Source organism: Bombina bombina, chromosome 1 (assembly GCF_027579735.1).
Source record: "Bombina bombina isolate aBomBom1 chromosome 1, aBomBom1.pri, whole genome shotgun sequence".
In the NCBI taxonomy this organism is placed as follows: domain Eukaryota; kingdom Metazoa; phylum Chordata; class Amphibia; order Anura; family Bombinatoridae; genus Bombina; species Bombina bombina.
The window spans coordinates 170,893,342-170,911,721 of record NC_069499.1 but is presented as its reverse complement, the minus strand read 5'-3'; the positions used below and the strand labels follow the sequence as shown (position 1 = coordinate 170,911,721).

Below are 18,380 nucleotides of genomic sequence, written 5' to 3'. Positions count from 1 at the left end.
GTAAGGCAAGTATAGATTTGGGGGGTAAAATCCAGGTGTCGCGTGGTTAAGGGACAGTCTAGTCAAAATTAAAATATCATGATTCAGATAGAGCATGCAATTTTAAACAACTCTCCAATTTACTTTTATCATCAAATTTGCGTTCTCTTGGTATTCTTTGTTGAAATCTAAACCTAGGTAGGCTCATATGCTAATTTCTACACCCTTGAAGGCTGTCTCTTGTCTCAGTGGATTTTGACAGCTTTTCACAACTAGACAGCGCTAGTTCATGTGTGCCATATAGATAACATTGTGCTATCACATGGAGTTATTTATGAGTCGGAAGCAGCCTCTTACATCAGAAATAACGAATCCGGCTCCCCCCCCCCCCCCCCCCCGGGGGAATCATGGCCTGATGCAATGTCGTGATTGAAGGAAGCCAAATTAGTTATTTTGGACCCGCAAAGAGGGCTTGCGACGTGCTGAGGAAGCGCTGCAGGGGCTGTCAGGATTAAAAGGCAGGTTTTTGAAGAAAAGGAGTGAAATGTCAATTTTGATGAATTAAAGTGCCCTTGTTTTTAATAGGTTTATTAAAAACCGGGCACTAATTCATCCAAATTGACCTTCACTTTAAGTCAACTGAAAAGCATTGTTTGGATTGATACGACAAAATGTCATCACTTTGCGGATACCACAAACTCATCCCCCAAATATATTTCATGCAGTTCCTAAAAGTCACAATAAAATGACAGGTTTATATAAGAGTAAAGACTGCTATATAACATTTATGTGAAAGGGAATGAAAAACAGTTTTGAATGTATAAAAAGTTGAGGTTTGTAACTGTGTACGGTTTCTGTTTCTCCTGTTCATGACAAAAGCCCATTTTTATTTTCTAATTATGTAAAAAACTCCCTTTGCTCTCACTTTCGTTTTTGCAAAGACTTTAGGTATAATATATTTATTATTAAAATGTAATGTTTGTATTTCTCACCAGTCTAGAAAACTAGTATATTAGAAAACCATAAACAGGAAAAACAATAACTTATAATTAAACACAACTTACTCCTGTTGCCCGTCTCTTCTTTCCTCCTCCTTGACCATCATATTGTTCAGTACCTGAAGTACAACTATCAGTACCACCATCCAGGATAACGTTGGCTGTAGAAACATTAACACTCAGAACTCCATCTTCGCCAGCACTGTTAGGGGTCTGAGGACAGTCAGTGGCTATGGAGCTCTGCAGATCACTATTTTGACCAGGAGGTGTTTCAATTGGTGGTGGACTAGGACAATTATATGTGATGGGTCCCGGAGATAATACAGGAGCATCTCCCTCCTCGATTTTCCTCGATAGATTTTCTGTGGATCTCACACATGGTCCAGATTTCCATGATGAATGGATTGATTGAATGCTTCTTTCTCCACTTGTGTCAGATCCATTTCCACTGAAAATATAAACAGAGGCCTTTTCTACAGCTAAACTGCTTTCAGAGAGGCTCCGTTTCCTTGATGCTCCCAAAGGAGTGGAGACGCATTCCCAGTGGAAATTCTCAATATTCAGGTCTGTTTCTTCAAACTCAAGGCCTTCTTGCTCACCTTGAACTTGTGCAACCATCTCTATACCAAACCTTTAATGAGGAGATGATAAATAATAATACAACATTGAAATACATATTTTCAGTGTAAATTTGGGTTACAAAATAGAGAACTATTTGGAATAGAAAGTGCTTTGCAAAAGTCTCACTAACATTTATATTAAAAACAGTATATTGCTTTTTATCAGCATACCAGCTAATTAGAATATGTATAATTCAACATGCATAGGTACTTAAACATGAAACATTTTTTTCTTTCATGATTCAGCTAAAGAATACAATTTTAAACAACTTTCCAAATTACTTCTATTGCCTAATTTTCTTCACTCTCTTGGTATCATTTGTGGAATAAGCAGCAATGCAATACTGGGAGCTAGCTGAAAGCCAATGACAAGAGGCATAAATATGCAGACACCAATTATTAAAGGGACATGAAACCCAATTTTTTTCTTTCATGATTTAGAAAGAGCATGTCATTTTAATCAACTTTCTAATTTACTTCTATTATCTAATTTGCTTCATTCTCTTGATATCACTTGCTGAAAAGCATATCTAGATATACTCAGTGGCTGCTGATTGGTTGCTGCACATAAAGGCCTTGTGCGATTGGCTCACACAAGTACATTGCTATTTCTTCAAAAAGGGTAATTAAAGAATTGAGCAAATTAGATAATAGATGTAAATTGGAAAGTTGTTTAAAATTGCATGCCCTATCTGAATCATTAAAGTTTAATTTTGACTAGACTGTCCCTTTAACTCCGGTGTCTACTAAGGTATTCATTTTAACAAAGGATGACAAGAGAACAAAACAAATTAGATAATAGAAATAAATTGGAAAGTCTGTCTGAATCCTGAAAAAAAAAATGGGTTTTATGTCCCTTTGAACTATCTGCCACTATATTAGAAAAATTGCAAAGGCGAATCAATTTAGTCTGTAAAAATGATGGTGATCTGTAGGTAATAAACTGGCAACTTACCACTGCATTTTAAAAATCTAAAATGTATGCAAACTTGATTCTAGTAAAATATTTATTTTAAATGTTAAGGAAACATTGTGTATCATTAAAGGGCCATAATACCCACATTTTGAAACACTTGAAAGTGATGCAGCATAGCTGTAAAAAGCGGACTAGAAAATATCACCTGAATATCTCTATGTAAAAAAGAAAGATATTTTACCTCAACAGTTCCTCAGTAGCCACATCCCATTGTAAGGGACTTCTAAGCAGCAAATCAGTATGTCTGTCCCGGGACAGCTAAGGGGTTGAGCCTCGTGCACTCATGTTATTTCCCTATTCAGTTTAAAGGAAGCTTACTATGAAATCTAATTAGATCACAGTAAAAGAGTTCATGACCTCAGCACTGCTGATGCTGATTGGCTGCTGTTCATTTCTTCAATTTTTTTTTTTTTTTACCTGCAGCTGGGAGCAGCCGAGTATAACTTTTTACACAGAACTTACTCTGCTGAGCTGAGGAGATTGTGAGGTAAAATATCTTCCTTTTTTACATAGAGATGCTCAGGTGATATTTTCCTGTCAGCTTTTTACAGTTATACTGCATCAGTTTCAAGTGATTTAGCATATGAGTATTATGTCCCTTTAAAGAAACATAAAACCCAGAATGTTTCTTTCATGATTTCTTGTTATCCTTTGTTAAAGGGACAGTCTAGTCAAAAATAATCTTTCATGATTCAAATAGGAGATTTAATTTTAAACAACTTTCCAATTTACTTTTATCATCAAATTTGCTTTGTTCTCTTGGTATTCTTAGTTGAAAGCTGAATCTAGGTAGGATCATATGCCAACGTCTTAGCCCTTGAAGGCCGCCTCTTATCTAAATGCATTTTGATATTATTCACAACTAGAGGGCGTTAGTTTACGTGTGCCATTCAGATAACATTGTGCTCACGTACGTGGAGTTATCTAGGAGTCAGCACCGACTGGCTAAAATACAAGTCTGTCAAAATAACTGAAATAAGGGGGCAGTCTGCAGAGAAGTGTATTAATATAACTGTTGGTTATGGAAAAACTGGAAAATGGGTAATAAAGAAATTATCTATATTTTTAAAGAATAAAAATTCTGGTGCAGGCTGTCCCTTTAAAAAGTAGGAATGTAAGTTCAGTAGTGCATATGGCAGGAAAAAATAATGAGAATGAAGCAAATTTGATAATTTCATTTAAATTAAAAAACAGAATTTATGTTTACCTGATAAATTACTTTCTCCAACGGTGTGTCCGGTCCACGGCGTCATCCTTACTTGTGGGATATTCTCTTCCCCAACAGGAAATGGCAAAGAGCCCAGCAAAGCTGGTCACATGATCCCTTCTAGGCTCCGCCTTCCCCAGTCATTCGACCGACGTAAAGGAGGAATATTTGCATAGGAGAAATCATATGATACCGTGGTGACTGTAGTTAAAGAAAATAAATCATCAGACCTGATTAAAAAACCAGGGCGGGCCGTGGACCGGACACACCGTTGGAGAAAGTAATTTATCAGGTAAACATAAATTCTGTTTTCTCCAACATAGGTGTGTCCGGTCCACGGCGTCATCCTTACTTGTGGGAACCAATACCAAAGCTTTAGGACACGGATGATGGGAGGGAGCAAATCAGGTCACCTAGATGGAAGGCACCACGGTTTGCAAAACCTTTCTCCCAAAAATAGCCTCAGAAGAAGCAAAAGTATCAAATTTGCAAAATTTGGTAAAAGTGTGCAGTGAAGACCAAGTCGCTGCCTTACATATCTGATCAACAGAAGCCTCGTTCTTAAAGGCCCATGTGGAAGCCACGGCCCTAGTGAAATGAGCTGTGATTCTTTCAGGAGGCTGCCGTCCGGCAGTCTAATAAGCCAATCTGATGATGCTTTTAAGCCAAAAAGATAGAGAGGTAGAAGTTGCTTTTTGACCTCTCCTTTTACCAGAATAAACAACAAACAAGGAAGATGTTTGTCTGAAATCCTTTGTAGCATCTAAATAGAATTTTAGAGCACGGACAACGTCCAAATTGTGTAACAAACGTTCCTTCTATGAAACTGGATTCGGACACAAAGAAGGTACAACTATCTCCTGGTTAATATTTTTGTTGGAAACAACCTTCGGAAGAAAACCAGGCTCAGTACGTAAAACCACCTTATCTGCATGGACCAGATAGGGCGGAGAACACTGCAGAGCAGATAACTCAGAAACTCTTCTAGCGGAAGAAATTGCAACCTAAAACAAAACTTTCCAAGATAATAACTTAATATCTACGGAATGTAAGGGTTCAAACGGAACCCCTTGAAGAACTGAAAGAACTAGATTAAGACTCCAGGAAAGAGTCAAAGGTCTGTAAACAGGCTTGATTCTAACCAGAGCCTGAACAAACGCTTAAACGTCTGGCACAGCTGCCAGCCTTTTGTGAAGTAAAACAGATAAAGCAGAGATCTGTCCCTTCAGAGAACCCGCAGAAAATCCTTTCTCCAAACCTTCTTGTAGAAAGGAAAGAATCTTAGGAATTTTTATCTTGTTCCATGGGAATCCTTTAGATTCACACCAACAGATATATTTTTTCCATATATTATGGTAAATTTTTCTAGTTACAGGCTTTCTAGCCTGAATAAGAGCATCTATTACAGAATCTGAAAACCCACGCTTTGATAAAATCAAGCGTTCAAACTCCAAGCAGTCAGTTGGAGGAAAACCAGATTCGGATGTTCGAATGGACCCTGAATAAGAAGGTCCTGTCTCAAAGGTAGCTTCCATGGTGGAGCCGATGACACATTCACCAGGTCTGCATACCAAGTCCTGCGTGGCCACACAGGAACTATCAAGGTCACCGAAGCCCTCTCCAGATTGATCCTGGCTACCAGCCTGGGAATGAGAGGAAACGGTGGGAATACATAAGCTAGGTTGAAGATCCAAGGTGCTACTATTGAATCCAATAGAGTCGCCTTGGGATCCCTGGATTTGGATCCGTAACAAGGGACCATGAAGTTCTGACGAGAGGCCATCAGAACCATGTCTGGAATGCCCCATAATTGAGTTATTTGGGCAAAGATTTCCAGATGGAGTTCCCACTCCCCCGGATGCTCCTCCATCGCCAGGGAACTCCTTGTTACCCCCTGATGGTTGATATATGTAACAGTCGTCATGATGTCTGATTGAAACCTTATGAATTTGGCCTTTGCTAGTCGAGGCCAAGCCTTGAGAGCATTGAATATCGCTCTCAGTTCCATTATGTTTATCGGGAGAAGAGAGTCTTCCCGAAACCATAGACCCTGAGTTTTCAGGGGTTCCCAGACCGCGCCCCAGCCCACCAGACTGGCGTCGGTCGTGACAATGACCTATTCTGGTCTGCGGAAGCTCATTCCCTGTGACAGGTTGTCCAGGGTCAGCCACCAACGGAGTGAATCTCTGGTTATTTGATCTACTTGTATCGTCGGAGACAAGTCTGTATAATCCCCATTCCACTGTCTGAGCATGCACAGGTGCAATGGTCTTAGATGAATTCGTGCAAAAGGAACTATGTCCATTGCCGCAACCATCAAACCTATTACTTCCATGGACTGCGCTATGGAAGGAAGAAGAACAGAATGAAGTACCTGACAAGAGCTTAGAAGTTTTGATTTTCTGGCCTCTGTCAGAAAAACCTTCATTTCTAAGGAAACTTTTATTGTTCCCAAGAAGGGAACTCTTGTTGACGGGGACAGAGAACTTTTTTCTATGTTCACTTTCCACCTATGAGATCTGAGAAAGGCTAGGACAATGTCCGTATGAGCCCTTGCTTTTGACAGAGACGACACTTGAATCAGGATGTCGTCCAAGTAAGGTACTACTGCAATGCCCCTTGGTCTTAGCACCGCTAGAAGGGACCCTAGTACCCTTGTGAAAATCCTTGGAGCAGTGGCTAATCCGAATGGAAGTGCCACAGGTAATGCTTGTCCAGAAAGGCGAACCTTAGGAACCGAAAATGTTCCTTGTGGATAGGAATACGTAGATACGCATCCTTTAAGTCCACCGTGGTCATGAATTGACCTTCCTGGATGGTAGGAAGGATCGTTCGAATGGTTTCCAGTTTGAATGATGAAACCCTTAGAAACTTGTTTAGAATCTTGAGATCTAAAATAGGTCTGAATGTTCCCTCTTTTTTGGGAATTATGAACAGGTTGGAGTAAAAACCCATCCCTTGTTCTCCTAATGGAACAGGATGAATCACTCCCATGCTTAACAGGTCTTCTACACAGTGTAAGAATGCCTGTTCGAAGATAATTGAGACCCGTGGAACCTTCCCCTTGGGGGTAGTTCCCTGAATTCCAGGAGATAACCTTGAGAAACTATTTCTAGTGCCCAAGGATCCTGAACATCTCTTGCCCCAGCCTGAGCAAAGAGAGAAAGTCTGCCCCCCACCAGATCCTTCCCAGATCGGGCGCCAACACTTCATGCTGTTTTGGTAGCAGTGGCAGGTGACTTGGCCTGCTTACCCTTGTTCCAGCCTTGCATCTGCCTCCAGGCTGGCTTGGTTTGAGAAGTATTACCCTCTTGCTTAGAGGGTGTAGAATTTGAGGCTGGTCCGTTTCTGCGAAAGGGACGAAAATTTGGCTTCTTTTTAGCCTTAAAAGACCTATCCAGAGGAAGGGCGTGGCCCTTTCCCCCAGTGATGTCTGAAATAATCTCTTTCAAGTCAGGGCCAAACAATGTTTTACCCTTGAAAGGGATGTTAAGCAAAAGCGCTCTGCGCGCCACGATAGCAAACCCTGAATTATTCACCGCTAATCTAGCTAATTGCAAAGCGGCATCTAAAATAAAAAAGAGTTAGCCAATTTAAGAGCTTGAACTCTGTCCAAAACCTCCTCGTACGAAGATTCTTTATTGAGCGACTTTTCTAGTTCTTCGAACCAGAAACACGCAGCTGTAGTGACAGGAACAATGCATGAAATTGGTTGTAGAAGGTAACCTTGCTGAACAAACATCTTTTTAAGCAAACCCTCTAACCTTTAATCCATAGGATCTTGAAAGCACAACTATCTTCTATAGGAATAGAAGTGCGTTTGTTTAGAGTAGAAACCGCCCCCTCGACCTTGGGGACTGTATGCTATAAGTCCTTTCTGGGGTCGACTATAGGAACTAATTTCTTAAATATAGGGGGAGGACAAAAGGTATGCCGGGCCTTTCCCACTCCTTATTTACTATGTCCGCCACCCGCTTGGGTATAGGAAAAACATCGGGGGGCACCGGAACCTCTAGGAACTTGTCCATCTTACCTAATTTCTCTGGAATGACCAAATTGTCACAATCATCCAGAGTAGATAATACCTCCTTAAGTAGTGCGTGGAGATGTTGAAATTTAAATTTAAAAGTTACAATATCAGGTTCTGCTTGTTGAGAAATTTTCCCTGAATCCGAAATTTCTCCCTCAGACAAAACCTCCCTCCTGGCCCCTTCAGATAGGTGTGAGGGTATGTCAGAACAGATATCATCAGCGTCCTCTTGCTCTTCAGTGTTTAAAACAGAGCAATCACGCTTTCTCTGATAAGTAGGCATTTTGGAAAAAATGCATGCAATAGAATTATCCATTACAGCCATTAATTGTTGTATGGTAATAAGTATTGGCGCACTAGATGTACTAGGGGCCTCTTGTGTGGGCAAAACTGGTGTAGACACAGAAGGGGATGATGCAGTACCATGCTTACTCCCCTCATTAGAGGAATCATCTTGGGTAATATCATATCTATGGCATTATTATCCCTACTTTGTTTGGACATTATGACACAAATATATCACATATATTTAAATGGGGAGACACATTGGTTTTCATACATATAGAACATCGTTATCTGATGGTTCAGACATGTTAAACAGGCTTAAACTTGTCAACAAAGCACAAAAAACGTTTTACAATAAAACTGTTACTGTCCCTTTAAATTTCAAACTGAACACACTTTATTACTGAATATGTGAAAAAGTATGAAGGAATTGTTCAAATTTCACCAAAATTTCACCACAGTAACTTAAAGCCTTAAAAGTATTGCACACCAAATTTGAAAGCTTTAACCCTTAAAATAACGGAACCGGAGCCGTTTTTACATTTAACCCCTATACAGTCCCAGGTATCTGCTTTGCTGAGACCCAACCAAGCCCAGAGGGGAATACGATACCAAATGATGCCTTCTATAAGCTTTTTCAGTGGTTCTTAGCTCCTCACACATGCATCTGCATGCCATGCTTTCCAAAAACAACTGCGCATTAGAGGCGCGAAAATGAGGCTCTGTCTATGACTAGAAAAGGCCCCCAGTGAAAAAGGTGTCCAATACAGTGCCTGCCGTTTTTATTAAAACAATCCCCAAGATTTAACAACTATTAAAAGTAATAATCTGCCAAATATACTTAGTAAAGTAATCGTTTTAGCCCAGAAAAATGTCTACCAGTTTTTTAAGCCCTAATGAAGCCCTTTATTCTTTTACTTAAACTAAGAAAATGGCTTACCGGTTCCCATAGGGAAAATGACAGCTTCCAGCATTACCGAGTCTTGTTAGAAATGTGTCATACCTCAAGCAGCCAAAGTCTGCTCACTGTTTCCCCCAACTGAAGTTAATTCCTCTCAACAGTCCTGTGTGGAAACAGCCATCGATTTTAGTAACGGTTGCTAAAATCATTTTCCTCTTACAAACAGAAATCTTCATCTCTTTCCTGTTTCAGAGTAAATAGTACATACCAGCACTATTTTAAAATAACAAACTCTTGATTGAAGAATAAAAACTACATTTAAACACCAAAAAACTCTAAGCCATCTCCGTGGAGATGTTGCCTGTACAACGGCAAAGAGAATGACTGGGGAAGGCGGAGCCTAGAAGGGATCATGTGACCAGCTTTGCTGGGCTCTTTGCCATTTCCTGTTGGGGAAGAGAATATCCCACAAGTAAGGATGACGCCGTGGACCGGACACACCTATGTTGGAGAAAAGGTACTTTTTCTACAGCAAGACTGTTTCAACACTCAACCTCACTGAAAAACAGAATTTATGCTTACCTGATAAATTACGTTCTCCAACGGTGTGTCCGGTCCACGGCGTCATCCTTACTTGTGGGAATATCTCTTCCCCAACAGGAAATGGCAAAGAGTCCCAGCAAAGCTGGCCATATAGTCCCTCCTAGGCTCCGCCCACCCCAGTCATTCGACCGACGGACAGGAGGAAAAATATAGGAGAAACCATATGGTACCGTGGTGACTGTAGTTAGAGAAAATAATTCATCAGACCTGATTAAAAAACCAGGGCGGGCCGTGGACCGGACACACCGTTGGAGAAAGTAATTTATCAGGTAAGCATAAATTCTGTTTTCTCCAACATTGGTGTGTCCGGTCCACGGTGTCATCCTTACTTGTGGGAACCAATACCAAAGCTTTAGGACACGGATGAAGGGAGGGAGCAAATCAGGTTACCTAAACGGAAGGCACCACGGCTTGCAAAACCTTTCTCCCAAAAATAGCCTCCGAAGAAGCAAAAGTATCAAATTTGTAAAATTTGGCAAAAGTGTGCAGTGAAGACCAAGTCGCTGCCTTACATATCTGATCAACAGAAGCCTCGTTCTTGAAGGCCCATGTGGAAGCCACAGCCCTAGTGGAGTGAGCTGTGATTCTTTCAGGAGGCTGCCGTCCGGAAGTTTCTTAAGCCAATCGGATGATGCTTTTAAGCCAAAAGTTAAGAGAGGTAGAAGTCGCTTTTTGACCTCTCCTTTTACCAGAATAGACAACAGAGAAGATGTTTGTCTGAAATCTTTTGTAGCTTCTAAATAGAATTTTAGAACAAGGACTACGTCCAAATTGTGTAATAAACGTTCCTTCTTTGAAACTGGATTCGGACACAAAGAAGGTACAACTATCTCCTGGTTAATATTTTTGTTAGAAAAAACCTTTGGAAGAAAACCAGGCTTAGTACGCAAAACCACCTTATCTGCATGGAACACCAAATAGGGCGGAGAACACTGCAGAGCAGATAACTCTGAAACTCTTCTAGCAGAAGAAATAGCAACAAAAAACAAAACTTTCCAAGATAACAATTTAATATCTATGGAATGTAGAGGTTCAAACGGAACCCCTTGAAGAACTGAAAGAACTAGATTTAAACTCCAGGGAGGAGTCAAAGGTCTGTAAACAGGCTTGATCCTAACCAGAGCCTGAACAAATGCTTGCACATCTGGCATAGCTGCCAGTCGTTTGTGTAGTAAGACAGATAAAGCAGAAATCTGTCCCTTTAGAGAACTCGCAGATAATCCTTTATCCAAACCTTCTTGCAGAAAGGAAAGAATCTTAGGAATTTTTACCTTATTCCAAGGGAATCCCTTGGATTCACACCAGCAGATATATCTTTTCCATATTTTATGGTAAATCTTTCTAGTTACCGGTTTTCTGGCCTGAACCAGAGTATCAATCACCGAATCTGAAAACCCACGCTTTGATAGAATCAAGCGTTCAATCTCCAAGCCGTCAGCTGGAGGGAGACCAGATTTGGATGTTCGAATGGACCCTGAACAAGAAGGTCCTGTCTCAAAGGTAGCTTCCATGGTGGAACCAATGACATATTCACCAGGTCTGCATACCAAGTCCTGCGTGGCCACGCAGGAGCTATCAAGATCACCGAGACCCTCTCCTGTTTGATCATGGCTACCAGCCTGGGAATGAGAGGAAACGGTGGGAACACATAAGCTAGGTTGAAGGTCCAAGGCGCTACTAGTGCATCCACTAGAGTCGCTTTGGGATCCCTGGATCTGGACCCGTAGCAAGGAACCTTGAAGTTCTGACGAGACGCCATCAGATCCATGTCTGGAATGCCCCATAATTGAGTCAACTGGGCAAAAATCTCCGGGTGGAGTTCCCACTCCCCCGGATGGAATGTCTGACGACTCAGATAATCCGCTTCCCAGTTTTCCACACCTGGGATGTGGATCGCAGATAGATGGCAGGAGTGATTCTCCGCCCATTGTATTATATTGGTTACTTCTTTCATCGCCAGGGAACTCCTTGTTCCCCCCTGATGATGGATATACGCAACAGTCGTCATGTTGTCTGATTGGAATCTTATGAATCTGGCCTTTGCAAGCTGAGGCCAAGCCCTGAGAGCATTGAATATCGCTCTTAGTTCCAGAATGTTTATCGGGAGAAGAGACTCTTCCCGAGACCATAGTCCCTGAGCTTTCAGGGATTCCCAGACCGCACCCCAGCCCACTAGACTGGCGTCTGTCGTGACAATGACCCACTCTGGTCTGCGGAAGCTCATTCCCTGGGATAGGTGGTCCAGGGATATCCACCAACGGAGTGAATCTCTGGTCTTCTGATCTACTTGAATCACTGGAGACAAGTCTGTATAGTCCCCATTCCACTGTTTCAGCATGCACAGTTGTAATGGTCTTAGATGAATTCGCGCAAAAGGAACTATGTCCATTGCTGCAACCATCAACCCTACTACTTCCATGCACTGAGCTATGGAAGGACGTGAAAGAGAATGAATAACTTGACAAGCGCTTAGAAGTTTTGACTTTCTGACATCTGTCAGAAAGATCCTCATTTCTAAGGAATCTATTATTGTTCCCAGGAAGGGAACTCTTGTTGACGGAGACAGAGAACTTTTTTCTATGTTCACCTTCCATCCGTGAGATCTGAGAAAGGCCAGAACGATGTCTGTATGAGCCTTTGCTTTTGAAAGGGACGACGCTTGTATTAGAATGTCGTCCAAGTATGGTACTACTGCAATGCCCCTCGGTCTTAGAACCGCTAGAAGGGACCCGAGTACCTTTGTGAAAATCCGTGGAGCAGTGGCTAATCCGAATGGGAGGGCCACAAACTGGTAATGTTTGTCCAGAAAGGTGAACCTTAGGAACTGATGATGTTCTTTGTGGATAGGAATATGTAGGTACGCATCCTTTAGATCCACGGTAGTCATAAATTGACCTTCCTGGATAGTGGGTAGAATCGTTCGAATGGTTTCCATTTTGAACGATGGTACCCTGAGAAATTTGTTTAGGATCTTTAAATCCAGAATTGGTCTGAAGGTTCCCTCTTTTTTGGGAACTACGAACAGATTTGAGTAAAATCCCATTCCTTGTTCCGTCATTGGAACTGGGTGTATCACTCCCATCTTTAGCAGGTCTTCTACACAATGTAAGAACGCCTGTCTCTTTATTTGGTTTGAGGATAAGTGAGACATGTGGAACCTTCCCCTTGGGGGTAGTTCCTTGAATTCCAGAAGATAACCCTGAGAAACTATTTCTAGCGTCCAGGGATCCTGAACATCTCTTGCCCAAGCCTGAGCAAAGAGAGAGAGTCTGCCCCCCACTAGATCCGGTCCCGGATCGGGGGCTACTCCTTCATGCTGTTTTGTTAGCGGTAGCAGGCTTCTTGGTCTGCTTACCCTTGTTCCAGCCTTGCATCGGTTTCCAGGCTGGTTTGGACTGTGAGGCATTACCCTCTTGCTTAGAGGATGCAGAATTAGAGGCCGGAATTACGAAAGGAACGAAAATTAGACTTATTCTTGGCCTTGAAAGGCCTATCTTGTGGGAGGGCGTGGCCCTTTCCCCCAGTGATGTCTGAGATAACCTCTTTCAATTCTGGTCCAAAGAGAGTTTTACCCTTGAAGGGGATGTTAAGCAATTTTGTCTTGAATGATACATCCACTGACCAAGACTTTAGCCAAAGCGCTCTGCGTGCCACAATTGCAAACCCTGAATATTTCGCCGCTAATCTAGCTAATTGCAAAGCGGCATCTAAAATAAAGGAGTTAGCCAACTTAAGTGCATGAACTCTGTCCATAACCTCCTCATATGGAGTCTCTCTACTGAGCGACTTTTCTAGTTCCTCGAACCAGAACCACGCTGCTGTAGTGACAGGAACAATGCACGAAATGGGTTGTAGAAGGTAACCTTGCTGTACAAAAATCTTTTTAAGCAAACCTTCCAATTTTTTATCCATAGGATCTTTGAAAGCACAACTATCTTCGATAGGAATAGTAGTGCGCTTGTTTAGAGTAGAAACTGCCCCCTCGACCTTAGGAACTGTCTGCCATAAGTCCTTTCTGGGGTCGACCATAGGAAATAATTTCTTAAATATAGGAGGGGGAACAAAAGGTATGCCGGGCTTCTCCCACTCCTTATTCACTATGTCCGCCACCCGCTTGGGTATAGGAAAAGCGTCGGGGTGCACCGGAACCTCTAGGAACTTGTCCATCTTGCATAATTTTTCTGGAATGACCAAGTTGTCACAATCATCCAGAGTAGATAACACCTCCTTAAGCAGTGCGCGGAGATGTTCTAATTTAAATTTAAATGTCACAACATCAGGTTCAGCCTGTTGAGAAATTTTTCCTGAATCTGAAATTTCCCCATCTGACAAAACCTCCCTCATGGCCCCTTCAGATTGGTGTGAGGGTATGACAGAACAATTATCATCAGCGCCCTCCTGCTCTTCAGTGTTTAAAACAGAGCAATCGCGCTTTCTCTGATATGCAGGCATTTTGGATAAAATATTTGCTATGGAGTTATCCATTACAGCCGTCAATTGTTGCATGGTAACAAGCATTGGCGCGCTAGAAGTACTAGGGGCCTCCTGCGTGGGCAAAACTGGCGTAGACACAGAAGGAGATGATGTAGAACCATGTCTACTCCCTTCATCTGAGGAATCATCTTGGGCAATTTCATTAATTGTGGCAGTACTGTCCTTACTTTGTTTGGACGCTATGGCACAATTATCACACAATTTTGAAGGGGGAGACACATTGGCTTTCATACATATAGAACATAGCTTATCTGAAGGCACAGACATGTTAAACAGGCTTAAACTTGTCAATAAAGCACAAAAACCGTTTTAAAACAAAACCGTTACTGTCTCTTTAAATTTTAAACAGAGCACACTTTATTACTGAATATGTGAAAATATATGAAGGAATTGTTCAAAATTTACCAAAATTTCACCCCAGTGTCTTAAAGCATTAAAAGTATTGCACACCAATTTTCAGAGCTTTAACCCTTAAAATAACGAAACCGGAGCCGGTTACAGATTTAACCCCTATACAGTCCCAGCTACAGCCTTTGCTGTGACTTTACCAAGCCCAAAGGGGAATACGATACCAAATGACGCCTTCTAGGAAATTTTCCAACTACTTTCAGGTCCTCACACATGCATCTGCATGTCTTGCACTCAAAAACAACTGCGCAGTAATGGCGCGAAAATGAGGCTCAGCCTACAACTGGGAAGGCCCTTCCTGACTGGAAAAGGTGTCTAACATAGTGCCTGACGTTAAAAAACGTTCCCCAAGTTTATAAGTGTGAATTATCAGCATAAACATGTATAAAATGTCCAAATAAAGCAATCGATTTAACCCATGAAAGTGTCTACCAGTTTTATAGCCCATATTAAGCCCTTTATTTTGTTTGAGACTAAGAAAATGGCTTACCGGTCCCCATGAGGGGAAATGACAGCCTTCCAGCATTACACAGTCTTGTTAGAAATATGGCTAGTCATACCTTAAGCAGAAAAGTCTGCTAACTGTTTCCCCCAACTGAAGTTACTTCATCTCAACAGTCCTATGTGGAAACAGCAATCGATTTTAGTTACTGTCTGCTAAAATCATCTTCCTCTCACAAACAGAAATCTTCATCTTTTTCTGTTTCAGAGTAAATAGTACATACCAGCACTATTTTAAAATAACAAACTCTTGATAGTAGAATAAAAAAACTACAACTAAACGCCACATACTCTTAACCATCTCCGTGGAGATGTTGCCTGTGCAACGGCAAAGAGAATGACTGGGGTGGGCGGAGCCTAGGAGGGACTATATGGCCAGCTTTGCTGGGACTCTGCCATTTCCTGTTGGGGAAGAGATATTCCCACAAGTAAGGATGACGCCATGGACCGGACACACCAATGTTGGAGAAAATACCGTTCTGCCGTGGGCTGCCTGAGGAGCTCAGCACGGCGAACGCTTCAGACAAATAAAGGAACTTTCAGCATAAAGCATTTTATACTTCATGACTGAAAGTCCCCTTTATTTGTTCCACAGGTAAATCTTAGTCTTTCACAAACGTTAGGATTTACTAATGTAAACATTTTACTCAATAGATTTAATATGTAGAAAAAAAAAAAAAAAAATTCTCACTGGTGCTATTCAAGTAATTAAAAAAAAAATAAAGTATTGCTTTACAGTTTCTTTACAAAACGACATATTATGTACAAACCTTGGTAAACCCTTGCCTTGCTCCTGCCGTTTCTTGTTAACATTTTGCATGACTTGTTCCCAATTTATATTCCTTCTTGATACATTCAAAAGTTGTCTTAGTGTTGGTTTTATTCCAGAATCCTTCTCAGTTTCACTTTTTCGATGACCACTAACATTTCGTATACGCCGTGCATTATTGAGATTTGGCTCTGGAAGATGGGTTCCTGCTTTGCTTCGTAAACTAATGTGCCTAGTAAGATCTCTCTGGAGGGATGCAGGAAGTCCAAGCTTGGATAATTCTGGTAAAATTGGGCTTGATGAAAGGTTAGCACTTTTATGCAGGTCAGGGTCTGAGACAATTTCAAAACTTTCATCTTCTTGAGAAGTTTGATATTGAGATGTGCTTCCATTGTCATATTCATTTAGTTCACTGGGTTCCTGTAATTGAACTGGTTCACTGCTAGATTCCATGGGACATGTATCAGTAGAGGAACTTATGATTCCATGTTCTAAGGATTTTGATGTTCTTTCAATGTACTCTGCAGCATGTTCACAGTTATCAGAGGTGTTATGAGACTCGCATGGGTTTTCCAGCATGCCTGCATTTTCTGATAAATCACTTTCATTTTGCAATGCATGTTCATGACTATTGGTTGTTTTGGATTCTTTTAGTACATCAGTTGCTACAGTCTTTTCACTGGTGGAACCCTCCTTCAAAGGATGAAAGTAAGGACTCTGCAAGGACTGGCTATTGTGCAGCATTTCTTTTGCTTTGCGGAGGACTTCACTAAGAGTTTCATCCGATTCTTTTGTGCTGCTTTCTTGAGTCTCTTGGTTGTTCTTTAAGGTACGAGAAGCACTACGCAACTTGGAAATATAAGAATTTGACCTAACAGTTTCCAAATTTAGGGCACTTAATCTAGTCTGACGCTCTCCAACAGACATAGGTGCTCCCTGTTTTACACCCTTTAAAGGATTTTTTTGATCTCTCTTAAGAGCTGAAGATTTTATATCAGGAATACTTCGGAGTGGTGATTTTAGGGATGGCATTCTAGAACGCTTAAGCTCACTTTGATCATTTTGTTCATCTGAAAAGTCAGGAGATATTTTACCTTTATCCTTATCTATTGTTTTGCATTTGTCCATACTTTCTTCTTGATCGTTTGTAATATCCTCCTTTCTTGCCTCACAAGTCTGTAGAGGTATATCAGTTTCTAAATTTTGCAATGATGTTTGTTCAGTCTCTATGCCCTTCTGTGGTGGATAGGGTGCAAACCTGTGTGTTTTGTCTCTAGAAGAAATATTGTTCTTGCCAGTGCTAATTGATGTACTGTTTTTTGCAGACTTATCAGATTTTTCAGACATTTTAAATCCAAATAGGTGGTCTTCTGGAAGTTTATCACTTGTAAAATCATCTGTGTTTTCAGAAGAGTCAGTAACTGAATTTAAGCATGGTGCCCCACTGTTTGTATTTTCTGCTTTCTTCCAAGTAAATCGAACAGTAGAAAACTTTTTGGGTACCACTTTTTTCTTATTCCACCCTGCATCATTTTCATGTGTTGAATCATAGTTCCTTAATGGTCTATTTCTTCCCTGGTTAAAAGCTTCCCCATTAGGACCAAAACCCCATTGACTCACACCATATGGATTATGTGACCAGTTCATAACCCCATTTCTGGGATATGGAAGAGGTAAAATACCATTTCCCTCTTTGTGCCAGTGAAAATTTCTACCTGTTCCTCTATGATGCCAGCTAGTTGGACCTCCTGCATTTGAGTGCCAAGAACCTCCAGGTTTTCCATGGATTAGATGACGATTAGCTGTGCCATTTACATGCCATCCAGCTCTTCCCCTGGCACTAGAAATAGATCTGTTGGGATTAACATTTTGCGAGGAATGCAAGAAATTACCCTTCCTAGAATTCTTGAAATAATCATTTCGCCACTGCCAGTCCCTCTCAGATTGATCACAATGACGCCACTCTTGAGGGCCCCTATCTTGAAATATAAGGTGATTATCGCCTCTTCGTTGCTGGTATCCATCAGTTTCTATCTCTTTGGATGAGCTGCTGGCTTCCTCTTGCCTAAAATATATGTATAAAAAACGGAAAATCAAAATAAATATATTTGGCATTAAGATTGCATATCTAATTGCAACTGATGCTCTCCATTGCCTAGCAAGTTATACACACAAATATTGAGAGAAAAAATAAATAAAAAGATATAGAATAGCCTTTCATTAATAAGAATATGAAACACAAAACTGAGCAATATATAGATATAAAAATCTTATGCGCTAAACTCCTGCATCCAATTACCAATCTGACTTTGGCAAATATTTAAAGGAACGTTACCCATATGCTAAAGCCTTTGAAAATCGACTAGAAAATATCACACTATATAAAAAAGCAAGATGTTTTACCTCAAAATTTCTTCAACTCACCAGAGTAAGTGCTCTGTGAGCAGTTATCCTTCAGCTACTCTTTCTACTGCCATCTGCATGGTGAAAAAAAAACAGCCAATCAGCATTTACTGTGGTCTGGTAGGATTTCACCATAATCTTGCAAGACTTCATACTAAACTTCTTTAAACTGTGGAGGAAATAATATGACTGGGCCTGCAAATGCA

At 41.0% G+C, this 18,380-nt stretch overlaps 1 protein-coding gene across 1 annotated transcript in view; it reads right to left on the bottom strand.

The window, feature by feature from the left end:
- The window catches only part of ZNF106 (zinc finger protein 106), a gene marked incomplete in the record, with an annotated part of 238,420 nt that overhangs the window by 156,744 nt on the left and 63,296 nt on the right, over nt 1–18,380 (bottom strand). Inside the window, 2 exon segments of the mRNA XM_053697719.1 lie at nt 1,044–1,608; nt 15,773–17,836. Of these exon segments, the coding sequence (XP_053553694.1) occupies nt 1,044–1,608; nt 15,773–17,836 (2,629 nt within the window).